This window comes from Falco cherrug, chromosome 3 (assembly GCF_023634085.1).
Source record: "Falco cherrug isolate bFalChe1 chromosome 3, bFalChe1.pri, whole genome shotgun sequence".
NCBI classification, from domain to species: Eukaryota; Metazoa; Chordata; class Aves; order Falconiformes; family Falconidae; genus Falco; species Falco cherrug.
In genome coordinates this window covers 48911783-48939702 of record NC_073699.1, presented here as the reverse complement: position 1 = coordinate 48939702, position 27920 = coordinate 48911783, and the positions used below count along the sequence as shown (strand labels likewise).

Genomic DNA, 27920 nt, shown 5'->3' with positions numbered 1-27920 from the left:
CTGCAATAAGTACAGTACATAATTCACATAGATAGAAAAAAAAAACCCAAGCCAATTACCCAAATGTTTAATTGGTAAAAGTTTAATGTCAACTTACTTATAAAAATGAAAAAATATTTTAACATTCACCATACAACTGAGCAACCTGGCCCTACTGACTATCAGCTATAGGAAGGCATTTAAGGAAATGATGGTTGTGTCAAAATAAAGGCTAACTGGCTAACTTCAGGCATGTATGCTGCTTTTTTTTTAAAAAAAAAAAAAGAAAACAAAACAAAACTCAAAAAACTCTCATTTGCAGGAAGCTAGATGCTTAGCCTAGTTTTTAAAGCTAATTACAAAATCCTCTTTCATACTGGTCCAGATGTCTTGACAATTTCTTCTTCTAACAGAACTGTCAAAAGAAAAGAATTTTTATGAGATCTTCATACAGCTTATTTCTAAATCTCTGCAAGAAGAAACAGAAACACAACACCATATTTAAGAGATGGAAATCACTAGTTAAAGCACTTGCTTATATCATAACCATTCCTTCATTCAAGCATCTCTATAAGGACACTTTTGTAACCACCACCTTACAGAAGGTTCAAAGGACAAATAAACTTTTCCAGGTACTGCATCAAATGATTTCTAAGCTTTATAAATTATTTAGCTCTCTTGGAGTATATATTCGAACAATATTCAGTAATCAGATATGTAAAACGATGCATATTTGCTTTTTTAATGCAGTAATTTTAGCATAGCTGTGCAACATGGTTCTGCAGAGCTGCAGCATCTTTACACACACACACCAAAAAAAAACACCGAATGAGGGTATCATGCTTCATATTGCATGCCATCACATGTTAAGTTGTTAATTCTACAGGCCTTAATTTCAGTGTTTCTCCATTTTACTGGACTACCAGTGTCCCTCAGAATCTTTTATAATTCCCATTTCCTGAACTTAAAAAAAAAAAGTAAATTTCAGTCAAGTTATCACTGCCCTACACTTATCTTGACACAGGAATATGGCAGCAGTCATCTCTTTTTTTTTTTTTATCCACTCTTATTCTCAGAGTAAACAAAAAAATTCAGATAAAATACAACAACAAAAGGTCTAAAAAGGCCTATTCTACTCATCGAAGCAGAGACTGAAAATAGTTAGAATATCTTTGGGTGAAGAGAAAACACAGTGACTAACTTGCCACTGCTTTGTATGGCAAAGCAGTATTGTAACTTAATGTCACAATGACTAAGTCAATGTCCTAACTTCTCTCCCCCTTTGCCACCACTCTACTTGCGTGATCTCACACCTTCAGTCAAGAATAATTTTCTAATCTCAAGGTATTTTGCAGTATCAACATGTAATATCACTAATGTGCTAAGAAATAACCAAAAGTAAACAGAAACTCATTTGTCATTTACTGTAAAACAAAATTAAGCACAGAGCCTGGCTGTCTGCTACCAAATATGCAGAGCAGTCTAACAGTCTTACCTTCCATCTGTTTCCACATTCATTACAGACAACAAATGTTGTCATGGGTTCATCAGCACTGCGGGTTTGAACCTTTGGCAAAGGCAAAAGCCAGAGTGGAAAAGGAAAATTAGTATCCTGAACTTTTGTTAGTATGTGTTCAATGTGAAGGTTTAAAATCAAAGTTTAAGGAAACAAGTTAAATTTCTGAATCAATTGAAACTGTTTTTTTATCTAGAATATAAAGCAATCATAAACTTATGTTTTGACAGATTTAGAAGCACTAAAATATCAATTCCAGCATAGAAACTGTGCGCATACTTGCAGGAAATAATTCTGCAGTAGAACTACATGTTCAGTACAGCTTTACATATATTTACTGATGCAAAGGCTTAAAAGTCTCATGATTGAAAAAGTTTTTTACTTAAAGCATCTGATGCACAGTATTAAATTATAAACACAGCTGATCCTATGATCAAAATTACGTGCCCAGAAGCACTACAAATCAAATTAAATCCTTTCTTGCACATTTCTTAATTAAAATAGAGAGTTTGTAGAAATTATTGTATATCAGTGTCTATTGTTAGTCAAATAGTAGGTTATATAAATACGTTATTTTTGTGTGTGTATCGTTATTTTCTGCTATTTATTCCCTCTGTAAAGAAAAGTTTTCACACATTAAAACCAGTATAGTAGCTCTCCTTCACATAAAACCACGTTAGTAAGATGTAATATGAAGAATTACCAAAAACTCAGCATTGCAAAGAAACTGATGTTTCAGGCTATATAGATACTCAGCTAGGATTTACATAAAATCTTTGGTAATTTATTACAACAAACATTCTTTACATAAGCACACCTATGTAGATCCAGCCATCTTCACATATTTTGTAATTGGTTGGCATTTTGTTAAAAAGGTCAATTTGTAATTAAAATATCTTTTCTCTGACAGTTTTTATACAGGATTTAAGCTTTGAAAAAGGAAAACTAAGAGTCTGGATAGCCATGTACCTGGGTATATGTACAGTTCTTCTTTTTGCACTTGCCACATGTAAACAGATCAGTTTGGGTACCTCCCGTTTTAGCCATCTGGTGCTCTCTGATAGCTTCTTTGGTCAGATTTTTCCGCATTTCTTTCAGCTCATCACTTGCCATTTCCTTTTATGGACAAAACCCAGACAGTTTACTACAGAGTTTGTTTTAAACAAGTCATTACCACTGTGTAAGCCCATACCGTTTTTCATTTAGAATTGATGAACAACAACTCTATTGAAAGGCAAAGTAATTCTACACATTTTTATTTTTGTAAGACTTAAGTTGGGATATTTCACAGCACAGAAGCTACAAAAAGTTTTTTTGGTTTTTTGTTTGGTTTGTATCTGGGTTTTTTTTTTTACACAGCTGGAAAAGATCAGTAAAATTTATATTATCACACACCTAGAAACATTTCTATGTGGATGCATTTCTGAAATTCAGAAATGTAATCCCAAGACATGGTAGAGGAGGATTTAAAAGTTCTCCAGAGAGAAGGAAAATGTCCTCTCCCTAGGTTAGATCCTTGCATAATTATCTAATTCACCTACAAAAGATTATTATAGGAAAAATTTACACTATTTTGACTATTTCTATATTTCTACTGATAAATATGGTATAGCCATAATTTACCTTGTTACCAGAAGTCATATACACTTAGTTTCAAAACACTAACCAAAGAGCTCAGGCTCACATTTTCTTTTTTGTTCAATACAGCTCTAGCATGCAGGATCTCAACAATGTATAGTAATCAAGTGTGCACAGCAAAAACAAGTTGTTCCATTTTTCTTCAACAAGGTTTTACTCCACATCCCATGTAGATGTGGAATGCAAATCCTGTATTAATGCTGTTTCACTTAAGAAGTAATTTTAACACTAAGGGGGTTTTTAGCCATTAAAATTTTAATCCAAGACATTAATTAAAACAAAGAATGGGCACTGAACAACACGAAACGTATGTTTGCGCATATGTACTTACATACATGTAGAACCAAAAAACTCAAAATACATACTGAAGATACAATCTACATTTCTTTACACATTCCTTTATTGGCCTCAGTTTGCCCTAAGCTTTACATAAAGCTGGGGGGGGGGGGGGGGAGGGAAGAAATAAACCAGAAAACCAGAAATCTTTCCTTTAGAATAAAGCTCATCATAATTTTCATTACTCAATCATAAATTTAATTTCTTTCAGTCTCCAGGATAGTCCTTTACACCTGATTTGGCGGGGCAGAATCCAACACATCCAAGCAGAACCAGAAAACTGAACCCAGATGTTAACCATGCTTTCACTTTTCTCTCCTATAAAATCCAATCAAGAAATAAACGCTGAAAATGCCAACAGGAGCGGGAATGCTCTTTAAAACTACAGTGCTATACCTTGCATAGGAGTATAACAGCAGAGGTTAGTGTTTGAAAAACACTTAGCAAGACAGGCTAACACTTACGCATCCAGAAAGGTGAACGCGTAAGAGCTTGGAATCACTAGCCCAGTCATATTTAGATCTTCCTAAACTTAAAAAACTATCACCGATATATCATGTAGCCTTTTAAAAACAGCAAAAATACCATGTTTCAGGAAATATACATGCAACAGCTTACCCGCCTTCTGACTTACAGATAAAACCAGGTATTTAGGAATCTGTAATTCAGGCTGTGTAAGCCACAAACAAGCCAGTCTTTCAAAAGTGCGGGCAGCTTACAGGAATTATTTTTACGGCTAATAAATACAGGCCCAGATGTAAGACCAGTAGGGAAAAAGTTCAAGACTTATGCTTTACTTACCTCTGCTGTCATTTTGGCAAACTTGTCAGGAGGAATGTTCCCACATAACACATTTTTCCTTAAATTAGGATTCTTTGCATCCTTCAAGTTTGCTATTCTACTTCGTACCCTATTTTTGTATTTCATATCAGTGTTTTTTAATTCTTGAAAAATAGGTGCTTTGAATTTAAGGAACAAAACATTAAAACAGCAGTATAAAGGATTCACTTTTTGGGGCAACTTCTCTAAAGCAACATCTACACTGTTAATCAAGTCCTCCCCCTGACCCCAATCAACAGTTACTTTCACATTCAACACAGCAGACCTCATGTCCTCCTGAAGCCTAATCACAGTTTAACACATGGTCAGTGAAATCTGAATTTTTGGGTAGTAGGATCTCAAGTTAAATTGTGACAATTCACCCATAAATAGATGTCCAATTCCTTGACCTCAACTTGAGGATTAACTGGTTTCTAAATCAGATATTCAAACACTGGCAGCTCACTAACAGATTTTTAAAACAGTTTTGCAACAGAGACAGGAAATTCCTTAACACGAACGGTGGCTGACTGTAACTACTGAAGGACATTAACATGTTAGAATCATGAAGTTCCGACTATTTCTATGCTTAAGAATATCTTCCTGCCCTGTCCCCCCAAAAAACCTAAAATAAAAAGAATCCCAGACATCTGCTCTGTAACAATTAAAATACTGCTACCTGAACGCTTTTGAAAATTTCAAATTCATTTAGAAATGATCTTGGAGAAAATGAAATAAAGACATTAGGAAAAGATTAAAACTGTTAACAAGAAAAGATTTAAAAATAACACAGAATAGCCCAGGATTTAATGTCAGCATTCTTCAGTAAGGTATAACATTGCTGCTGCAAGGAAAACATACTAAACTGAAAAAAAACCCACATGCACTCACCTACACACATTCCTACATGTTTTAAGGCAAACCATTTAGGTTGTGCTAGTTTTTTAAACATTAAATTTCTGCACTGATATGTTGAATGCAGTTTCCTATTTTTGTTTTAAATGAAATTCAATATATAGATCAAATTAATTTTAACTTTATCAATGCTTTTAATAATACTCTTGTTCTAGAGCACATAGATGCACAACAAAGGATATCTTCTTCAATCTGAGAACCCAGCTCTTCTTCATCAGCACCAATAGCAATGTAATCATCTGAGGAAAACAAATATTAATATATTAGCAACCTGATTATGTCATCAGTGTTCTATATTCCTGAGACCCCATTCAAAACTGCAGCAAGTTTTCCTTTTGTATAGGAAAGTTTAATCTATTGTATATTTACCCTTTCAAAACCTTGTTAACTTATTACTTGGAAAAATAAAAATAAGTGAAATGAAGAGCAACGGAAGTTTAAAAAAGTAGAACCAGCCTAAGTCTTTCAAAAAAACCAAAAAATCTACAACTAGTTGCAAACAAATAGTAACAAAACCCTCTATTATACAGAAAAATTTCAAATATTCTAATAGGCTTGGCAAATACCCATCTCCACAGAATATCTGTGCATAGAATAGACTATTATAAAAAGAAAATGTTTTCTTCTGTGTTTCATCAATTCTTTCAGTCCACAGAATGCAAGCATAAGTAATTAATGTTTTGCATACATGAAAGGGAAAGACTTCACTAGAAACATAGTAATCAAAGAACAGAAACAACATTATTGGATATTTTTAAAAAACGCAAAGCAGAGACATGTCCTAAAACACTTAATTAGAAGAAAAATCATAGCAATCTTGAAAACAATGCAACACTTGACCTAAAATGTCTCAAGACAGTTGTTTACTCTTTCTGACCATATCCCTTCCTCATAAAGACAGCTGCCTTTCAAAGCCAGCTTAGGACAATTAGATGCAGTATGTGTTTTCCTCCTCATTTTAACATGGGTGTACTTCAATGAGTAATCCAAACACAATTTCTACTTTAATCTCATGCAGGAGGCCAAAAACCCAGAAAATAACCTTATTTTTGAGACTGACATTCAATCCATGGGTGATCAGCTTATATGTGCTGTAGAAAGTAACATAGCAAAAAGTGTTATTGGAAAACTAGCTGAAAGTAAAACTACATAGAATCATGAATACTAAGATGCTATATGCAACTTCCTGGTCACAAATTATTTAGAAGTCTATGAACTACATATCCAGAGGAACAAAAATTCATGTCGTTATTCAGCTTCGATTACTGTCTGTATCTCAATTCATGATTTATGTGAATTAAAAGAAAGAGTGAAGAGGGTAAAAATGGATGACTCAAATCTGCTTACACTGGGTCAGGTTACACTAAGCTAAGAACAGAGGAACGGGAGCTGAGTCATAAGTTCTTGTAGAAGGACCCACATGAAAAAGCACAGGTCATTCTGAGGAGTCCAGCTTTCAGTTTGCTTCTTACCTAGCATATAATTTGATTTGTCCGCTTAAAGACACCCAAGTGTACATGAGGGGGGAAAGGAAAAAAAACCCAAAACTCTCAAGGAATTTACAGATGCTCAAAAGGCATGAGGATAGAGCAATGCAAGACTGTCTTATTGCAAGCTATCTCAATGAAACTTCAAGATTAAATCAAAACTGAAAGGCAGCCTTCAAAAACCAAAATCTGAAGGCTGCAGGATCTCTGGTGTAAGAAAGGCAGGCATGTATATAGTGGCACTCTCAGTCAGCTATTAGACAAAAAAACCAAGGAGCTCCCACACAAAAATTTAAACAAGGCATTAAGGAGGCAATAACCTTCCTGAAAAGAAGTTCCACTGTAGGCATGATATCAGATGAACAGAAGCCATAAAATGTCCCTAGAATCAGCAACAAAAATGTACTTCAATACACTCCTATGCTGTCAAGGTCACTCACTACTTGCCACTTGGGTGAACTGGCCTATGGGTATATACACACAAATGGGCACAAACAGGATTTATTCTACCCTACAGGACAGGATAAAAATAGAGTGGGAAGGACTGAAGTACAGAAGGAAATAGTTAAACGTGAAAATACAGTCTACAAAGCTCACCTCCTGTTCTCAGAGCTGCAGAGAGCATTTCTCTACATTTCACTCGTACAGAATCCGAAGTGCTTGGAGCCCGGGGAAAAGAAGGGATGAAAGAATTTGAGGGAGCACTACCCTCCTCCTTCCTGCTGCTGGAATTGCTACTTGAACTGCTAAAAAAAGGCAAAAAGAGAACTAACATTAAAGGGTTTTTTCCCCCCCCCCTTCAAATAACTTTGTTCCAGGGCAAAACACAGGTCTTTTGTTATTTTTGATGGCATTCCAAAAAAAGAACATAGGCTAATAGAGAAACAGCAGGTATTCCATTCCATTAGGTGGTATGTAAGTTTTAGTTCTCAGTTCTCTACATTTACATGAAATCTCACCCACCCGCCCCCATCCCCCAAACTTTACTTTAACAAAGTGAAGATACATCACACTAACAGTCACTCTGAAGCGAATGCATTGCATTTGGTCCGTTTACTGTACTTTTGTACTAATTACTTGATGTAGCTTTGCAAACTGTTGCATCAGGACAAATGGTTCAAGGTTAAATTTCAATTTGAACATGGCTGCTGGAAACAGATTCACTAAAACCAGAAGCGTACAGAAGAAATGGGCTTGCAGGTATTATTTTGCAAATGTTCTCAGTTTCATGTCACTGTAGTGTCATTGACATGAGCTCATTTCTCTGACAACATGTATTTTGGGTCTACCAGAAAAAGTGCAGAATGAGATTGTTTATTAAACATAAAAGCTAACAGACAAAAGAAGTATTCTAAACCTCTAACATACGCAATTTCCACAAAGCTGTGACTGAAAGTTCTTTTACAGTCCTCAAAGCTCAGTGCTAGTACTGAGATGGAGTATTTGACTGATGAGACAGATGGCATAAACAATAACTAGTCTAGCTATATCTTGACCCATGGCTTTCATCTTTTTTGTAATGGCAGCAGCAGCATGATTTTCTTCCCTAACAACACACATTTCTTGTACAATTCTATGTAATTCAGAAAAGAACGTGAAAGCTGTCTCTAATATGACAAATCTGGACCAAATAGTTTAATGTTAATTTATGCTGAGTGAGATTATTTTATAGTCATGAAGAATTAAACACCTTTCTTCTCTTGCTTCAGGGCTGTTTTGTGAGGAAGATGCAGGCTCCTTTTTCTTTTCTTCAGAATCTTTATCCGTTGAAGGTCCATCTGGAAATACAAAACACAAGAAACACTTTTACCCAGAAATAGTAACTGATTTAAAGCAGTGGTAAAATATCTTTGATGAGTTGGAAATGTTATCAGCTCCCACTCTCTGCTTTGACCTTCTCTTGCAGTACAGCCTTCTACTCCCCAACACCCTCCACAACCCAGCAAATGGTAAATATGACAACACTTCAGATCCTTTGAGTCAAATCCAGCATCTGCTTAAACTGGTAGTGAAGACATAATGAAAACATAGACATTTATAATTTATTTTTGCCAACACTGCTGCATGAGGTAGACAGTAATTTCTTCAGCTACTACATCAAGTCTCTGGAGTTTGTCTTCCATGTTTTAAATAAAAGTTCCTACTAAATGCATGCCATTTTTTAAAAAAATTATTTTCACAGTATTTCTAACAAGAGACTGAACCAAACAAAACTGTGGTGTGAAAGCTACCATGATTGCCAAAAAACATGAAGATAATTTTCATATGCTTTTGAAGGAGTTTAAGACACGCACAGAGTATTTTCTGTGATAGCTTCTTAAACTATTTGCCTTAGTGTTTAAAATATTTGAATTTGCCTTTACCATCCAGGCTATGTTTAATGATTATTTTATAAAGAATAGAAATGAAAGCCTTTATTAAAAAGGGCAATGACAACATTAATTTTAGCCTAGCAAGAACACTACACCCTTTTATTGTAAAATGGAATTTGCAGTGGCTAAATTGAACTCCTGCTTTGATTTGCTCTCTAGAAAGGCTGATTCTCCACTGCCTACAGAGAAAGCCTAGCGAGATTGGCATCACTCACCAACAGATTTTGTGAATTCCTTCACGAAGCTCTTACAAAGCTGCCATTACACTTCTAAATCTGTAGACTATATTATTGGGATAAGCACGTACCACAAACTTTTAAAAGAACAGATCAAGAAAAGGGAGGGAAATCTGATAAGTCTCAGTCTTTTTAAATTTACATTTAAAGCTACACAGAAAAGATATGGAACTGAACAGGATTTTGATCCTTCCCTGAACTTCTGAGTTAAGGAATCTATCAAATCAAATACCATTCTGTTAAAAAAATCCACATTACAAAAAGGAGACAAGAGACAGCCATACTGGATCAGATCAAGCACCCATCTACTATCCTGTCTCCAGCTGTACCTAAAAAGAGATGCCTACAGCACAGTTTAGGAACCAGGCAAGCACACAAAGATACTTCTGCAGAATATTTCCCCAGCATTCAAGGTCTTAGAAGTTCAGTGACTTCCTCACCCACCGTTTGTAACCTTGTATTCAATCCTTGATAAATTTCTCTATTAAAGGAAAAAAGAAAAACACAGTAGATGAAGCACTTGGACTGTCTTTAATAAGCTACTGTTCAAAAAAATCCTAATAAACATACCAATTTAACAGCTATTATTTATAAAAAAGTAATTTCATTAAGAAAGCAAACGAAGCTATAAACTGAATGGATCACACAAGTTCTTTACTATGATACCAGAAGTGCCCAATACTAACAGAAAGAAAACAAATCCCATTTTCCACATGCATATTCACATGACTATTCTCTATGGCAACAAATGCTTATATGATAGATAATTTTAAAAAATATTCTAAATATGCATGTAATTCTGCGTACATTCATCATTCTTTAGGTACATAACCATTTTTGTCAGAAGCTTTAAGCAAACTGATAGGTCAAAAAGGTATCTTGGGGTACAGCTCAGGTTCTGCAAAGCAGCATAGCTGCCTTAGAGCTGAAGTCTGCTTCAGCCCATTTACCTCCATATTTTTTTCTAGCACACAAGTTGTCAAATTCAGAGCTGACCTAGGTATCTCCTGCTTATTTTGCATCAAATACACCGCTATGGTATAGCTGTCAGCTAGTTTACCAAACACTTCCATTTAGCCCAGCATCATTTCCTCAGAGAAGACAGGCACCTGAGAACATCTGCCAATACCCCAGCTGCTTCTTTCCCTTATGGAGGGCAGGATATACATTAGGCATGGGGATAAAGCAAGATATAAAAGCACAGCTCTTCCTACACCTGCAGACCAGTCTACACAAGCATGTCTCAAACCAAGGTCAGACTTCGCAGCTGAGACAACTGGACAATCTTCAGCAACTATGTCTTCAAAACTACAATTTCTTTAATCACTTCAAGAAGTGTTTATAGATACTTTTGTTTAATCCAGTTGCAGAAACCCAAAAATAATGTTAACAATATTCTCTACTTGCTAGAAATATTCTCCTAAGAATTTAAGTCATTCACTCTTATGGATCATAAACTGGAAAGCACCAAGGAAAGGAGATCCAGTGTCAAGTGGTACTTATTCTTAAACTCACACGTTAATAAGGATTTCTTATTTTATTAAAATACTGTACTGACAACAGAAAATGCAATTAACAGCCTGCTAGACAGTGTTTCAACTGTCTTCTGGGGAAGGGAGAAAAATTATCCTTGAGAAACTAGAAGTCCCTAGTAATAAACCTATTTTACATTCAATGGCCAGACACTAATGGAAAAGAAGAATGACAACTAACGGGAACTACAACCAAACACATAAATTCTAACAAAATAAGATGGAAAAAATGGCGCTTTGTGAAATATATTTAAAAATTCCAATGAGCAAGTGATTCACATCAGGAAGTCCACAGAACATCATAAATGTTTATATAATATTAATTACAAGTTACTTTTAAGAGGCACAATTACTTTTTCAAGTTTATACAGCTATTAAAACTTACGAAAACTTTTTTCAGAAACAAGTTGAAATCGTCATCAATTTTAGGACTGCAAACTGTAGCTTCACAGTTCTAGCTACTGCAGCTTCAGAAGGCCATAAAAAAATTTTGAAGCCTTTTTTCCCCCCCTAAATAAGAGAAGCTAATTTATATTAATGCTTCGTCTTAAAAATACAAAGAACATGCTAGTAACATGAATTGACTATTAGCCACTGGAGTAAGACTATCAAATTCTGACTACTTCATTGCAGTTCTGTATGGGACTTGCAATTAATTTAAAAGATACTTCTAGCTTTTCCAGTGAAATAAACTCTCCAGGGTCAAACACAACACGACAGTGTTCTTCATTAACAGAACAAAATTTTTAATGTAATAACATATGGCCAGATAACATAATTAATCTGAACGTTAGAAACTATTAACAACATCATCATAAATTTTTCTAATTACAATTCTATTACAAGTGAACTCAAGACACTTGCTAGTAACAAGAACAAATTTAGAAAATATAAAATGCAACATTATTAATTTACAAATTTGTAAGAATTTTTAATTAAGAATTTTTCAGAAACATTAATGAAAGGTGGCTAGTTACTCCCTGGAAGCACATGAGAATTTAATTTAGCGGATTATCGTACATTACTGATTCAGGTATCACCACTAAAACTTGGAAAGTTTTTCAAGTATTCAATTTAAATAAGTTAAAGGAAAGAGATACAGTAACAAGTAACTGACAGCATAGTCATTAATTTAACAAAACCCCTCATATTTAATAATTCTTTAAACCCCATTTTCCAGACTCTGACCAAAATAATCTCGAGACGCACAAGCAACTACACATCTCAGCAATTCCTCTGCAAGATGTAGTAAGATATGAAGGTAAGATCATAAAAGTTTCTTCCTAGGAGTAGCATAGGGAGGAAGAATATCTAAAATGTATAAATAACATAATCATGAACTGTCTGCCTCTTTCAAAGACTTTTTTATTATTATTCATAAGTCACAAAAGAACATGACACATGAACTTCTTTGCTATATGTTTTTCTCCCGTACAGTATGAATTTGTATCACGTGTTATTATCTATTGATAATCCTAACAAATTATAGATCTACTAAAGGTACATGGAACAGTTCCAAACATACATTTCACAGGAGGTGATTGCTACAGCTCATACCTGACATGGAAATGAAACTATTGAAATTATTTTTCCACTTGGTAACTTATGAAGACATGTAGTCTTCTGTCAAGAGTAAAATCTTAAACACTATTAGACTGCAATTTAGGAACTTGTTTTGCCAATAACAAATTTTTTGAGCAAAGCCAGTAGATTACTAGATGTCCTTGAACAACTTCACCTAATGCGAGCATTAACATACCTGTAAGACAGTCCTAGACCATACCAGCTTGCTCCTGTGGCATCAAACCCAGGTTCAAAATAACAAAGGATTATATGAACAAAGTAATCCAAGTAAAACACTTCTGTGAAGTCTGGCTGCTGTTATCTTCTCCTGACAACATTAAGCACTTAAACATTCTTTTAAAATAAATTTTTTCAGGCATGCACTTTCTTGAAATAGGCATTTAAAAATGTTTATGGCCCCATTATTAGTTTTTAATACTGGCAATAAATGATCACACTTGCATTTAACATTAAAATTAACATCCAACCATTCTACAACTCCAGTTCAGTGCATAAACTTATTAGACTTAATTTTACTTAGTTAGAGGTCTGGACATTCTTTTTCACCATATACTCTTCAGAGTTCAGTAAGTAATTATTTGTTATGGAGAATGTTAAATTCCCTAAAGAATTTTTTGCGGTGTTTTTTTAATATAAAGGAATACTCCTTACAACCTAAATGGGTTTGCATAGATTCAATATCTGCATAGCAGGCTCTGTATACTCAGCTACTTGGAACACAATCATTATTCGCAAATGCCTTGTTATAACTGAACAATAGTTTATTCTGAGGGCCAAATTTGCTTCCTTATGTAAATTGCAACCAACTTGGCCATGTGGTTTAACGCTCTTACAGCAACATCTGAAAGCAATCTTCCGCTGTAGGTCGCTCAGTGACTCACCTCGGACAAAGACTGCAAGCCCTGTGCTGGGCATCTTCCAAACCCCCTGAAGAACCACAGGTAACCTGGCATGGCTCTAGTCAAGCCACAAACATCTGGTGATTCACAACCTTACTTTGATTTCTTTTCATGTTTCCCATGCATTCTTAAAACCTAAGTTCTGATAGCACTGAGCTTAAACAGTACATGCAGCCTGAACCGTCAACAATTCTTGCCTAAATTCAAAATGTCATTTATAAAAATAACTCACAAAGACTTCAGATCTCTGAGTACAATGCTTGGTACGATTAACAGCTGTCCGCTTCTGTTTCCATCTTTGATCCATACCATTTTACATGCACTATAAACAGCATAATCGAAACTGATTTCTCAAGCAGCTCAACATATGGTATTTCGTATTCTTCTGAGAAAGTCAAAACTAATGATAAAACAGATAAGAGTACTTTGTAAGATTCCCACCCATACTTTGCACACCCGAGATACCCTATCTTCCACAGTTATGAGATTTTACGTTCTAATGAATTACTGAGCAATGAAACGAGAGATGAAACATTTGCCCTACTATGCTTTATTATAAAGATTTACATTACAATCAAGGAGAATTTAACTACGTATATTTTGAACACAAGCAAAAATTATTTTCAGGATTAATTTGATTTTATGCAATAAGTGCACAACCACAACTATACTAGACCTGGCACAATAATGTACATGCAATAATATCTGCCCTATAACAAAAATTAGAGACTGATGTCAAATATTTGCTATTTATTTTCCAGTTCCTCATATGTTTGACTTCATGTGATGCAAGAAGCCTTAGCTAGTCTCCCAACTGTCTTAAAACCACCTGAATGTAGCAAGCCATCAAAACGAAAAGGTCCACCTTGCCACAATATGTTACTGCCATAATCCCTGTGCAAGAAACAGTAACTGCAAACAGGCTGGGCCAGAAAACTAATACAGTTGAAACTTAAGCCAGAAGAAATGAACAAAACAATTAGTTTCCAACTGGTCAGTTCCCAGTTCTCATCTCCTGGATAGCCACTTGAGCACTCATGGTAGCACGGGAGGGAGCAAGAGCGCACCCGTGCATATGGGAAACCAGGACCAGTCCTTTCCACAGCAGCCTACATCCAGGTTGACTTGCTGTGACCATCAGGCACCACTATCTCATTCCAGGCTTCTACAACATGAACTCAGGTAAGAATAATACTCCCTGTGTTTCACAACATTGGAACACTTAAAGATCAGTCAGCTATAAGTAACAATATATTAAGACAAGTTTGACTGACAAGATGCTTGCACTAAAAAAAGAATAAATAAAAGATGACTACTTTTACTGTCTCAACAAATAAACAGCAATTCCTTTGCTCAAAGGACAGCAACACCCAGAATGGCTAGCTCCCCCCCAAAAAAGTATCTGAGGGCACTCCCAAAAATTCAGAAGCCTGTGGGGTAAAATAATAAAAAATAAAAATAATAATAATTAAAAAAAAATAAAAGAGTACTTCCTCTACTTTATTGACTACACTAAGTTGCAGTTGCAAAAATTTTGAACTTTACAGAAAAAAGAAAGCCAACAACAACCATCTTTGATAGGGGCTTTTTTTTTTTTTTTTTTAACCTAGATTAGTAACTTGAGAGCTAGGTTACTCAAACCATCTGCTGCTTTTAAGTCTTGGGGCAACTCAAGTTAATATGCATGTCTAGTTTTCCACTTCTGTATCTTACCACTTTTATACACGGATATAATACAGTTGGACTTCAAGATCTAACTGGAAATTTAAACCTAAAAAAGTACATAATTTTCACTATTTACCAGCAAACTCTGATAAGATCCTTTATAAAGTATGCATTTAATTTATAATAAAAATAATTTCTTATCATATCTAGTATTACCCAAATTTCATTACTAAAACTAACCTAATGAGTATCATCTACCTTTTTAAAGGTAGGTCAAAAAAAAAAAAAAATCTGCTGCAGAGGCTGTTGTCTCTTACTAGAACACAGAGGTTGAAAGCTGTGACAAATTGTCCACTTCTATACACATATACTGTCAAATGGATACAAAGTAATTTCTACACCACTTACAAGAGAGCAATAAAGTATCTGATAAAAAACTTAATTAGATACAAAGAAAGAAAACAGAGTACCACACAGTGTATGAACAAAAATACCTGGACACCGTTTGAAATTTGAGTATTTTCAAATACATTAAAATTAAGTACTATAAATAACCCTTGAATAAAACTCTGCTAACAGAAAGGTTTCATTCATTGTATTCACTGCTTTAAGAGAAATTAAACAAAAAGTATTAACTAATTAAAATTTGTTTAAAACTATGATGGTTTTAGAAAGTGCAGATCTATTTCTCGCTACCTGTAAGTCCTAACAGATTTTTAATGTCAACTTTTTCCTGTTTTTTTCTTCACAAATCACTTTAAGACCAAACTTCAAAGCCTCCACAGCCTCATATGAGATTTTGCACAAGTTCCGCAGAGTACCTGTTATATTTAACAGAGGAAATAGTCAAGAACAGGTTCGTTAGTGCTAAGTACTGCAGTACAGTCACTCTAGCTCAACAGCAGGCAATGAGATTTCAGAAATGAGTCATGTCACAGAAGCTGGCTTCCTACTGCTTGCCAGCCCCAATAAAAATGTATTCACTTTCTCTCTGAATACACTTTCACAGTAATGCACTGATGATAGTCAAAGAGTAAAAACCAACTACATCAGTGCAGAAAGTTTCAATACTTGCACAGGAGCACAAGTGTATCTAAAGCAAAGCTGTGTCAAAAATTTGCATCAAGACTGCATACAGTTAAAACATGCAAGAACAGGGAAAACAAAGTTTGTGTTGCCATACCTAACAGTTTCTTCCAAGACTTGATAAGAGATTTTGCTAAAGATGTAACTTCTTCATCTGTGCTTTGCTTGCGTATGGCATTCACTGACATTCCAATTCTGGTAGACTGCAATAGAAATATTAATATATACTATAAAAGGTGATACGAAAACAATTTAGTAAGTAAGCATATATACGTTTGTACTTTGACATAATTTTTTTAAAGTTTTTCACTGTTGTTTTTGTGGGGTTTTTCTAAGAATACCAGGATGAAATGCTGCAAGCCTTTACAAAACTTATTTTAACACCACATATTTTTAACTAGGAATACAACAGTATTACCATTTGTCTCCATTACAGAAGGGGGGGGGGGGGAAGGCGTGGCAGGCAGGAGGTTCAAGGGGAATCAATCAGAAGATTTTTGCTCCTAAACTGTTACAAAAACCTCTGCAGAACTACTAACCTAAGTACCACATTCAAAAAATCTATCAACATGAAAATCATATATACATCTTAATGTTATATAATTTTTTTAGCAAAGTTCTAGCCTCAAAACCTTATCTTTCTGTGAAGCAATGACTGTATTTATATTTTGGCATGATGAGAAGCTTGCCAATTGCTTCAGTGACTTCGTACTCTTAGAATTCCCATTTAGTGGCTGTGAAAGAAGCTGTAATAGCAGTTGGGAGCGACCACATTTTAGATTCCTAACAATTTCAGCAATACTGAGATTCTCTAACGTCTCAAGCATAGAGCATTCTGCTTTTAGATAGAAACAGTAAGACTAGCCTACCTCTCAGTCAAGATAGTGGACAGGCTTTAAACCTTTGGCACTACTGCCACCAATAGAGTGAAAAGGAGATTAATTTACAGTCCACTCCTTTTACTACTCAGAAGATGAGGACATAAATTTAGCTCAACAGCAACAAATTTCACTTTAGAAGACTTTTAACACGCTAATCGAAGAAGCAGAACATTTCCACACTTTTAGTTTCACAAGAGAAGAAAACTGTTTAACAATACAAATAAGTATTTTATCATCATTTCATATTCTGATGACTAAATTTTGTTAAGATGCTCAGTTTTGTTGCATTTACCATTTATGGGACTCACCAAATATACATTTTCTATTTACTTTTGCAGTAGTTCATCATAAATTTCCTTCTCCTTCAAAGGAAAATTTAAATTTTTGTGGCTTGCTAAAAATGGAAAGTATTTGTTCCTGTAAATTACTGTTACAACCCACGCTAAACTTTCTGGGGCATGGATGTGGTACATGACTGGAAATGTACTGAAATATTCAGTAGATATTTAGCAAAGGAAGCACATCAAATAACCTCAGGTCTGAGTGTCAGCTCTAAACACCTATTTTGGATTAAAGAAAACAGACGGTTACTCACCTGTAACTTAAAGTGTTTCAAGATGAACTCTGCTCACCCAGACTAACAGTACTGGCCAACTCTCTTGACATTTTAAACACATACTCCTGACATTATGCTCAGACAATAATGAATAACATGTGCTTGGAACTCCATAAAATACTCACCATACCTGAATGAGAAAAACATAAAACCAACCCTCCATTGATAACTGGGCACAACCACAGCCTACTCTCATCAGCAAAAAGACAAGACACCAACTTACAGACATAGGTAAGTAAAACTCAAAAACTCAAGTAAAACTCAAAATTAATTGGATAAATTAATTTCTTCTTCTGATCACATAAGAGAAACGGATTCTAGTAACTGGCTAAACTGCCAGCTTTCTTAAGGTAGTACATAAACATAGTTCATTTGTTTGCTTTTACGGAGCACTTGATATAGCCTCGCCTAAAGAGAGGGGAAGGAATGACCTACCAATTTATTTGCCAGAAAACTGACACGGGTAATCACATAAGACCAGTGTTATATTCCCAAAATGACTGTGCTTTAATGACAAACCAGCTGTCAACATTTGAAATTTCCTCAGTCTTTCAGCCTACATAGCTGTTCCTGTGAGAGCCATTTTAAGTGGAGAACTCTGGTATTTTCGCCCAGCCCAATGTAACCTGTAGAACTGCTTTATCTCTGTGCCAGTTTATAAGAGTGCAGGCATATGAAAACCTTTCTCACCCTGTCCAAAATGCATTTTTAATGGATCATTCTTCCCCACTTCAAATTCTACACCACTTTTTATCTGCTTTCCAAGAATCAAGAGGCTCAGACACAGCGTAAGACAGCTGTTTTCACCCCTGAAGCATTCAAGATACAGGCCAAGCAGCCTTCAGCTGGTATGAGCAACAGCTAGCATAAGTATCCTATGACTGAACCCAAAACAAATCATACAGTGGCAGCTAGTCTTCTCTAAACCTAACCAAATGAGAAAACATAAGGCACATAGTTGGTGAAAAGCAGCTACCCCTGAAGCAAGCAGAGCTGTTACCAACTTTAAATTCTACAAGTTTGGTCCAGGTGAGCACCTGGACCAAAGCAGAGCCAAATCAACCCGTGAAGAATAACCACCTCCAGGTTTCCAGGTTTCCCTGGCTCACCAGTGAGCTGGCAAGGACTGTACATCACAGCCTAGTTCCGCATACATACATTTAATTTCCAGTAAAACCTGTCTGTTAAAATTAAGATGGTCTGTCTCACTCACTGTTTAGCTGGGCACTACCTACAATTAGCACCAGGGGCAGGATGCCTTTAATACAGTGTGGCTGCTAAACAGATTTGCAATTCTGACCACCGGATAAATCATGTGTGAGGAAGGCTTCTGGCTCCCTGCCTAGCTAAGCAAGGATAGCTTGCTTACATAGATCTCATTAGATGTAACACAGTGGTATTATAGTCTGTAACCACTTCAGTTTTCTGTGACAAAAATCAGGCAACAAGCACACACTTCTTATTCCACATACCTGTAAATTGTTCAGAGGACCTCACCAGTTCAGACTGAAGGAACAGTTGTATTACAGCAAAAATCATCATTTCTCTTATTACACAGGAATAATGGAACTATCGTATCAGCTAGCAGTGCTGTTCAATGTAGCCAGCTTTCAAAACTCCTTTAAAATGGGAGTGGAAGTATGTTTTTCACTTGTGTCCTGCATTCCATCAGTTCAAACACATCAACAGATATCTCAATCTACATAGAGGAAGCTAGTGCTCCCACTTTCTCACAATTACCACCCTTCCTAACATCAGCACACTACTGATCCACTACCAGAATGACACATATGATTACTCTGCATTTCAATTGTTGCTCTGAGTCCTCCACTGCTTAAGCAAATTTGGGAGACAACACAGAAAATTTATGGCAGACTTTACATATTTGTAAAACTATCACCAAAAATAATGTAAAATTGAGTCTAAATATGTTGCTAACTGTAATCTTAGGCAGTGGAACTGTTGAATACAGCAGTGGATACTTCAAGAAAGACTTCATTACTAAGCTACAGTCAATCTACTATGCAAGAGTATGCTGAAACACCTGATCCCTTCAGACCTACTATAACACAAGGAAATCTTTCCAAACTCATGTAGTGTCTACCTCAATACAGATTAAAAACAATCTTTTGCTGCAAATATTATCTCACTCTAAAAAACAGGTACCTGTCATATGGATGGAAATAAGTAAGCTTCTTTCAAGCAGGATAGAAAACTGGGCAGAATTGATATGCGTGTGTGTCTGCGTGTCTGCGCGCGCGCGTCAGGGTCACACAAGTGCCCTAAAAGGCAAACAGTTCAGTTTGTTTGTACTTAGCAAGACATAGTTAGTACTCTTATCAACAGAGTCCTCCTCTGTTGATAACATTATGAAGGTTTTCATTGCAACTAAGAAATTAAGTTATTTACTTATACATTCTTCAGATCCTTATGGTTCTAGGTAAAATTTTCTGCTGTTCTGTGTAAAGCTTCTCCTAGCCTCATTCTTCATACTACGCAGAACAGGGTTGCATAGCAACATTTACAGAATTTCTGGAGTACTTGCAGATATATTTTTCTTTCCAAAACATTATTATACAAATACTGTGTATTAAGACCTGCACAAAGAACTTCAAAAGAATAAGGTTAAGAGAGGTTTTTCCTGGGTTCTGATGTCGTTCTGGGGGGCAGCTTCAGGGTTTTTTTTCGGTGGGAGAAGGCTGCAGCATCATATCAGCCATGCTTATTCACGCATGAAGGTGACACTTTCAAATTCCTATTTTAGGTCACATACAGCATTAGTAATACTGTACTAAGTACCTTCTGCAAATATATAGGATGCATACATCAATAATGACATTGCTACTTACACTTAAGATTTGAACTTTATAGCCAATTCTGTACCTGTGACAACTGTCACTTAGAAAAAATTCACTTTTCAGTCTCTTCCAATTTAAGTGGCTACCACAACAAATCAGGTCTTACATTTACCTCTGCCACTTGAAAATTTCACAGAGATCTAGTTACTTTGGAACAAAAGGTGTTCATTGATGAATTACATGACAAACTCTGGAACTTGACATGCAAATAAAGTTCACTGAGTTACTTTTTGAAAGATTTTATAAAGAATATATATAATACTATGTTAGATACTCTCTACTAAGTTACAAAGAGTATGCATGTGAGAGAGATTGTACCAAATCATCACTCCTGTTCAGGGGAGTAAAAATGGAGGAGGAGGAGTATAATTATCTATATACTACCCAGGGTCAAATACAACTTGCCTGAAGGTATGAGCTATGTTTTTCTTCACTTACAATCCAAAACAACAACAAACTACATGAGAAAAGAAGGTAACAGCTGTAATCACTTGCATATTTCTTCAGAAGGAAGGAAACATCACATTTGTGTTAGTAAGAGCCTAAGATTATATGTAAGGTGAGTATAAGCAGCTCCTCCCCTTTGTTCTTGACAAAATTCATTATTTTCAACTTAAACAGAAAGATAAGCTTTAAAAGCTTGCTACTGGAAGAAAACACTTAAGGTAAGTGCCCTAAATCAGGGTGAAATAAGACTAGTTACCCTGTAATAACACTAATTCTTCCAAGGAGTTTCTACATAGGAATCTACTTTAATAGTGCAACCTTCTTCCAGATTTCCTGGCTTCACCTTCATCATTGTGGTCTTAAAATTTAGAACATAACAACAATAAGCAAATAATACCTGTAACAACTCAAGGGTCATGGGAATATTCTTAAGCTCCTTCAATAAATCAAGAGCTCCAGCCTGCAAAAAAGAAAAAAAAAAAAAAGTCAATTTAGAAGCAACCAGATACTTAACATAAAATATCAACAACATACTCTTATCTGCCTTCAAGGTCCCAGCCCGCATTCAAACCATCAGTTCCCAATTCATCCACTAACAACTCTAAGCCAAGGAATGTTCTGCATCACAAACTCTAAGCGTTAACAGGCCTTAACCCAGAAACAAACCTATTCACTCAAAGACCAGAAAAGTTTTATCCCTTTTAATTCAAATGTCAATTAAAGCACACTGTCAATTACTACTTAACCAATATACATCCTCAAGAAAACAACTTCAAGGGTACTTGACAGCACCAGAAACAAGCCAGACAACAGCAGTGATTTTCAGTTCAGAACAACCTCATCTGTTTTAGCACAAGAACTTGGGAGTTGAGGAGCTCTGCACAGTCCATCAATAATGCATATATATATATGTAACCGTATATATAAAACATATAGCCAACATTCTTAACTATATTCGCCGTGGTGTGGTAAAGCCAGAAAAGTTCACTGGTTCAAAAACTGTCATCACGTTACACTATTTTACTAGGCACTGCTATAGTTTCTCCAATCAAAAAAGACAACTTTGCAAGTGTGTCTACCAACAAATATCCAAAGAAAAAACGCAGAACAAGACATGCTTTCAAGTCTTATTTTCAACTGTTAAGTATTAACTCAATGAAATATATAGATTAGGCTGCATAGATTAGTGCAGACAACACTTCTCAGCCTATACCAGGCTAGCCAAGCGTCAGCATGTTCCAAACCAGAGGCCAGAGCCCATCCTCATGTGCTGTAACACCTGAGCTTATGCACTTGTTTATTATTCAGCTGTTGTGGGTTTTTCTTTTTTCCTTTTCCCCTTGTAAGACTACAAGGAAAGGTACAAACTAATACTGTGTAACCAGATGCTTTCTAGATAGATAAGTTAATTTCAGAGATTGTACTGTCAGGTATTAATAAACTCTATACACAGCTACTCTAACAATTCATTCCTTGGCAATGTTGGCCATACGTTAAAAACCAAGTTTTCCTAAACACGAGCTCCATAATTTACTTTAACCTCTACATCCTCGATGATTTACCACCTCTACTTCAGCAAAGTTCTGCACTATCCTCTTCTTACTGTGCACAGAGGTTGTCAAGACTATAGCAACATTCTAAAGGCTGAGATGACTTTGCAACAGCAAACATTCAAGTGCATATGGTTCTGAACCTGTGAGCTATGAATAGCAAGAAGGCAACTGCCTTCACATATAAAGGCCACTCAGGCTAAGCCTCATACCTCCCCATTTTGTTTGTTTTTTTTTTTCTTTTTAAATCCATGAGATTTGGAAATAAACTCCACAAGATTTCCATCTTGCAGATCTTTGGAATGATTCCTTTCTCTTTCCTTACCTCTCTCCCAACTCATCCTATTTTGTTTACTTTCATATGTATTTTGCTTGCCTTTATTTTTAAATTCTCCCTAATCAACTTCTAATATGACACCTGTTGCAAGGAAACTCTTGTAACATCCTGCTGCATCTGCAGGTCTCACAACATAACTACTGAAGATAGCACATAAAATAACCACCAAGAGGCGAGAAAGATGAAAGTGCAACTTCTGTGTCACATCCAAACAGGCACAGCTCTGGACACTTGCAAACACCTGCTAAAACCTGTGTTTCTTAAACACATTTGACAGCAAAGAAGCCTCTAAAAACAAAAATTTCACTACATCCCACCTTACACAAACCAAATTCACTTATAAAACTAAAGTTTTACTGTTTTTCCATCACAGCAAGAAGTCTTATTTAACTTTTATTCATGATACACAAAAATTCTCCAGTTTTAACCACAGAATTTTAGCAGCAATGATGCAAGACTGGGAAATATCATGCTGTTTTCAGGTGCTAAATTGAGTTAGCACACTAAATTATTTCCTTCTCTAAGCAGCCATAAGTGGTTTCTTCTGTGCAAACACAGATTCAAGTAAAGCAAGTTAATTATCTTCACTGCTACAAGACAAAAATCAAATTCAAGGAAATTTTCTTAGCTGAAACAGAACAAATTACAAAAGTCAATGTGCTGTTTTCAAAAATATAATTCAATAATACTTACCTCCAAACCAATTAAGTTATTAGCAAACTGCACACAGTATGTGATTTCAAAATAAACACAGGTTATTGTAGTTCGCAATTTCAGCATCATGATACTGTAAAGCAAAGTAGCACTCTCTTCACTTCATCTTAGAAATACAGTCTAGTAAAAAATTCTGTGCCTCTGTAAAATCCCTTTCCAGTTGCACACGGCAAAACAACTTTATTATTCCCAGTCTAAACATTGTCCAAAACTAGTAACTTGACACATAGGTTAACAAACCATGTAACCAGTAAAAAAACGCAGGTACTCTCTACAGAAATGTTACCTGTTTCATATTGTTTTCTGTACTGAATTACCAACATTTCTAATGCACTAATGCTTTCTAAGCCTTCACTCTAATCAATTAAGTGTACCAAGAATTAGACACTATAAAATTAAATTTAAATTGAGTTTAAACTCACAGCAACTGAACTGTTTTTTGTAACCACTTTTCTTAACATAAAGTCAAATGCCCCCTTTTTCTCAAAACCAGAGTGGAAGTTGCACAGTAAAACTTTTAATTCCTATTTTTCCAATGTAAGACTTCTCTGTTTAAGAAAACCCAACCATAAAGAACATTATTATAAATTTTCTTTTGAAAGCATTTCTATAATATAGAAAATGAAATGCAATGCCCCATTCCACTAGGCCAGTTAGCTTCCAGTTTACCTTGTAACTTCAATTAACACAAGTCAGCTTCATACAGATTTATTAGATTACTCCACTTCTCTCAGCTGATCAGATCGTAACACAAGAATGATGTTCTATATTCATATTTTAAAGCTATGCTTCAAGCAGTAGAAAATGGAATACATTTCTGAAGACAGCAGAGCTATCCAGCTCTAATTCTGTCCTACTGAAGGAAGCAAGCATTTAATAATGTGAAAAACATTACACTTCCTTCTCTCAACTTACTTAACAGTTCTTGATTTTTTTTTAATTCATGGGTGCAACCTTTTTCTTCATACCTATTCATTACAGCAGCTTAATAAAAGTGTACTTACATACAATAAAAGCTATAAGGAAGGCACTACATGTGTTTTAATCCAATCATAGTTATTCTGAAGGAGTAATACCTATTTCAAACATGCAACCAATATTTAAAATAACATCAGAAATATGTATCTCACACTGTATTAAATGCAACATTGCATTATTATTTTGTCCTTCAAAACAAAAGAACTACATATATCACTTCACTGAAATAGTTACGAAATCTGCAGAGCTACAATTAAGTCCTTAGTCAAGGCAAATCACCAAGACTCTGACTCAGGATGGGTGTCTGCACAGCCTGCCTTTTCAACTCATCAAAAGAAATGCCAAAACAGCACTTTGCCACAAGCCACACAGTCACCTTCCATAGAAGAGATGAAGCATCTCTTGCCATCTGAGTCTTCCTAACTTCAGAGTAAAAAGTTATGAAAACTATTTTTTTCTTTTATTGATGGTTTCATCAAATCATTCCCATTCAAAGACATACACCAAGTACCTGTTCTTGTATTCTTTTCTCCATTTTTACTCAACAAGAGATTGTCAGCAGCATCATTATCCAGCAGATAGTTATGTAAGAATGCATTTCTCAAACCAGCTTGATCATTGTGAGACAATGTAGTACCTCTTCATAGACATGATCTTAATAATTTCACTAAAGTTAGCATTTTAACTGCAGGGCATGATCAGGTAGGAAATCACATTGTGCAATTAAAGAAGAAATACCTTACATCTGACAAAGCCTAGTATGAAAAACAGAGACACCTCCTGCGTTAAATAATGATGTACTTCCTCTCCTATCATACAACTAAGTGTTTTTATCAGGGTACACATATGTGCTTTGGATAAAGCATCAGTTCTCCACTATCAGCCACAGAGGCAGCCTTACAAGGTTTTTGAGACTGCGTCAAGCTAACAACAGAGCCACCTGTGTGTGATAATAAGCTGGAACAAATGAGTTCTGTTCCAAAGTACAAAAGCACAACTGCTTCTGGTGCTGCCCACACTCTGGTTTCTGGGATGGGGGTGAAGGTGAAGACCCAGCTGCTGGCTCCAGTCACACACAGCCTGGCCCAGCTGTGCATGCTGCATTTGGCCACATCAGACCTAGCTGACCCAGTGAAGACAATGCACTAGAGCTTTGAAAGTTAATTAGGTTACACACACTAGAGCATGAATACACGTCCCCAGCTGCTGCTAGGAATTACATCCGAATTCCTAAGCCTTCCAGATCACAGAGAAATACACCGTAGTCACTAGGTGCTTCTGTAGTCACCAGGTGCCTCTCTGGTATCGCTGTAGTGCTGCTCCACAACATCAACAGCCATTCCCACCTTACCTGGGAGCTGCCATTTTCTTTCTATTGTCAGAAGTCTTCGAAATAAAATTGAATAGACTTCACTTTATGATTCTCATTACCGTAATATTTAAACGTTTCACAGTCCACACATTTTCACCTTTTCAACACCTCATAGGAAAGAGACACCGCTTCAGTTTTAGAGTCAGGAAAGTGAGACATTTAATTAATTTGTGCTGAAAAGCATGGGGAGTAGAAATAAAGAGGGAGGGGACAAAAAGAAAAATATAACTAAATGAATAAATGCTGGTTGTAGAAAATTCTTTCCACTAGACAAAGCTCCTGTCTCCTCAATGTATCATTAGGGAGTTCAAATGTATCAGACCTAAACCATACAATATTATGGAACAGCAAGCATTGTGAAACACAGCAAAACACGGCCTGTGTGTACTTGCACTGAATTTTTTTGGATTCTGAATGAAACAGATTTCATTGGTTTAATACAATCAGTATTTCTATAAGCATGCAAATCTTCTTTAAAATATTGTTTATAATTTCCACCGTCTTAAACAGCAGAAAAGAGACTTCTATAAATGGAAATTCCACACTGCTCAGTTCTGAACTATCACTAATATTGAGCGTTTAATGCACTGTCATAATGTTATGTATTAAGTAGTAGTTGCAGGAACAGCAGCAATGACAAATACACAAATCAGAAGAGAATAACAACGTGCCCACCCGATAAAGAAGTAGTAAACAGAGTTTACAATTGTATGCTATTTTATGTGTAAATCATCAGGCATTTGGCGGCTGCTGCACACTCTGATTTTACTTAGTTTGATGTTTTTGTAGGGATAGTGTAGACATTATATGGTAACTGAGTAAGTTCTATATCGAGAGTATACATGAGAATAGCACTTGAACTAAGCTCAGTGGAATTTACCTATATTCCTCCTCCATTCGGAGGCAGAAGTCATTCCCCAAATAAACACACTTGAAGTGATACTTTGTTTCAGGTTAAGAAAACAAACAAAAAGCAAAGTGGCTGCCATCTAGTATCCGCTTCAGCAGTTTGTCCACACAACCCCGGGCACCCTGCCGGAGGAGCAGGGCCAGGGCTCCTCGCTCACCTCCTCAGCTCGCCCGCCCGCGTACGGCGCCAGTTTCGGTGCCCGAAAGCGAAGACAGCCTCTCCTCTAGGTCCCGATCACAACCCGCTCCCGAGCGACGCCAACATCGTGACTTTAACGCGCGGGAAACGGACAGCAACGCCGCTCACAGCCAGGGTCGGCGCTGCGGCAGAGACCCCCCCTCGGCCGAAGCCGCGGGGCTGGGCCGGGGGGTGCACCGCTCCCCGCCCGCCGGCGCTGCGCAGGGCGCCCGGGGGCAACCCGCCGGTGAGCAGGGCCGGCTGACAGGGCGAGGCCCCCCCGCAGCGGGCGGGCCGCGCCGGCCGGCGGCTCCACGTCCACTGGCGGCGGGGCGGGGGGAACCGCCGGAGCCGCCGGGCAGCGGGGGGGGAAATGGAGGCGGGCGGGGGGCCCGCGCGGCGGGAAGGAAAAGGCCCCGCACCCGCCGGATGGGGGGGAGCGCGGGGACGGCCGGGGCCCGCGGGGGCTCCGCACCGCCCAGCCGCCTCCCGTCCCGTCCCCGCTCACCGCGTTCTTCTTCTGCACCATCTTGTCCATCTTCTTGGCGATGCGAATGATCTCGTCCTCCGTAGTCATGGCTGCGGCGGTCCGAGCGGGGCCCGGCGCGGCGCTTGGGAGCTGAAGCCGGCGGAGCAGCCCCGCCTCCCCTCGGTGCGCGGGAAGCGGCCGGGGCCACCGCCGAGCTCTACGGGCAGGAGCGGGGCCAGGCCGCGGCGCAGCGCTCCGACCCAGCAGCCAGAGCGGCGGCGGCGGCAGGCAGCGCGCGTCGAGCGCCGGCCGCAGGAGCCAGGCAGCGCTGCGGCAGGCCGAGCCCGCGGGGGCGGGGCCGTGCGGCGGCGGGAGCGGCCTCGCCCCCCGCAAAGCCGGACACAGCGGAGGCGCCGTTAAACGGTCCGACCTCGTACAGCGCCTCGCCCGCCCCGGCTCGCCGCGCTGCTGCTGGCGCTGGCCTGCGGGCAGCGAGCGCTGCCGGCCCGGCTCGGCCCACCACCCTCTGCGCGCCGCCGGAAGGCTC

General features: G+C 37.4%; 1 protein-coding gene across 1 annotated transcript; it reads right to left on the bottom strand.

Moving 5' to 3' along the window:
• Positions 1–66: 66 nt before the first annotated feature.
• Positions 67–27642, bottom strand: TCEA1 (transcription elongation factor A1). Its single transcript, XM_055704369.1, has 10 exons — positions 27413–27642; positions 21264–21326; positions 16162–16267; positions 8381–8468; positions 7288–7436; positions 5386–5442; positions 4271–4425; positions 2465–2611; positions 1475–1546; positions 67–394 (listed from the first exon to the last, which is right to left on the bottom strand). Exons 1-10 carry the CDS (start codon positions 27479–27481, stop codon positions 386–388), a joined length of 915 nt encoding a protein of 304 aa, XP_055560344.1. The 5' UTR covers positions 27482–27642; the 3' UTR covers positions 67–385.
• Between the last annotated feature and the right edge of the window lie 278 nt (positions 27643–27920).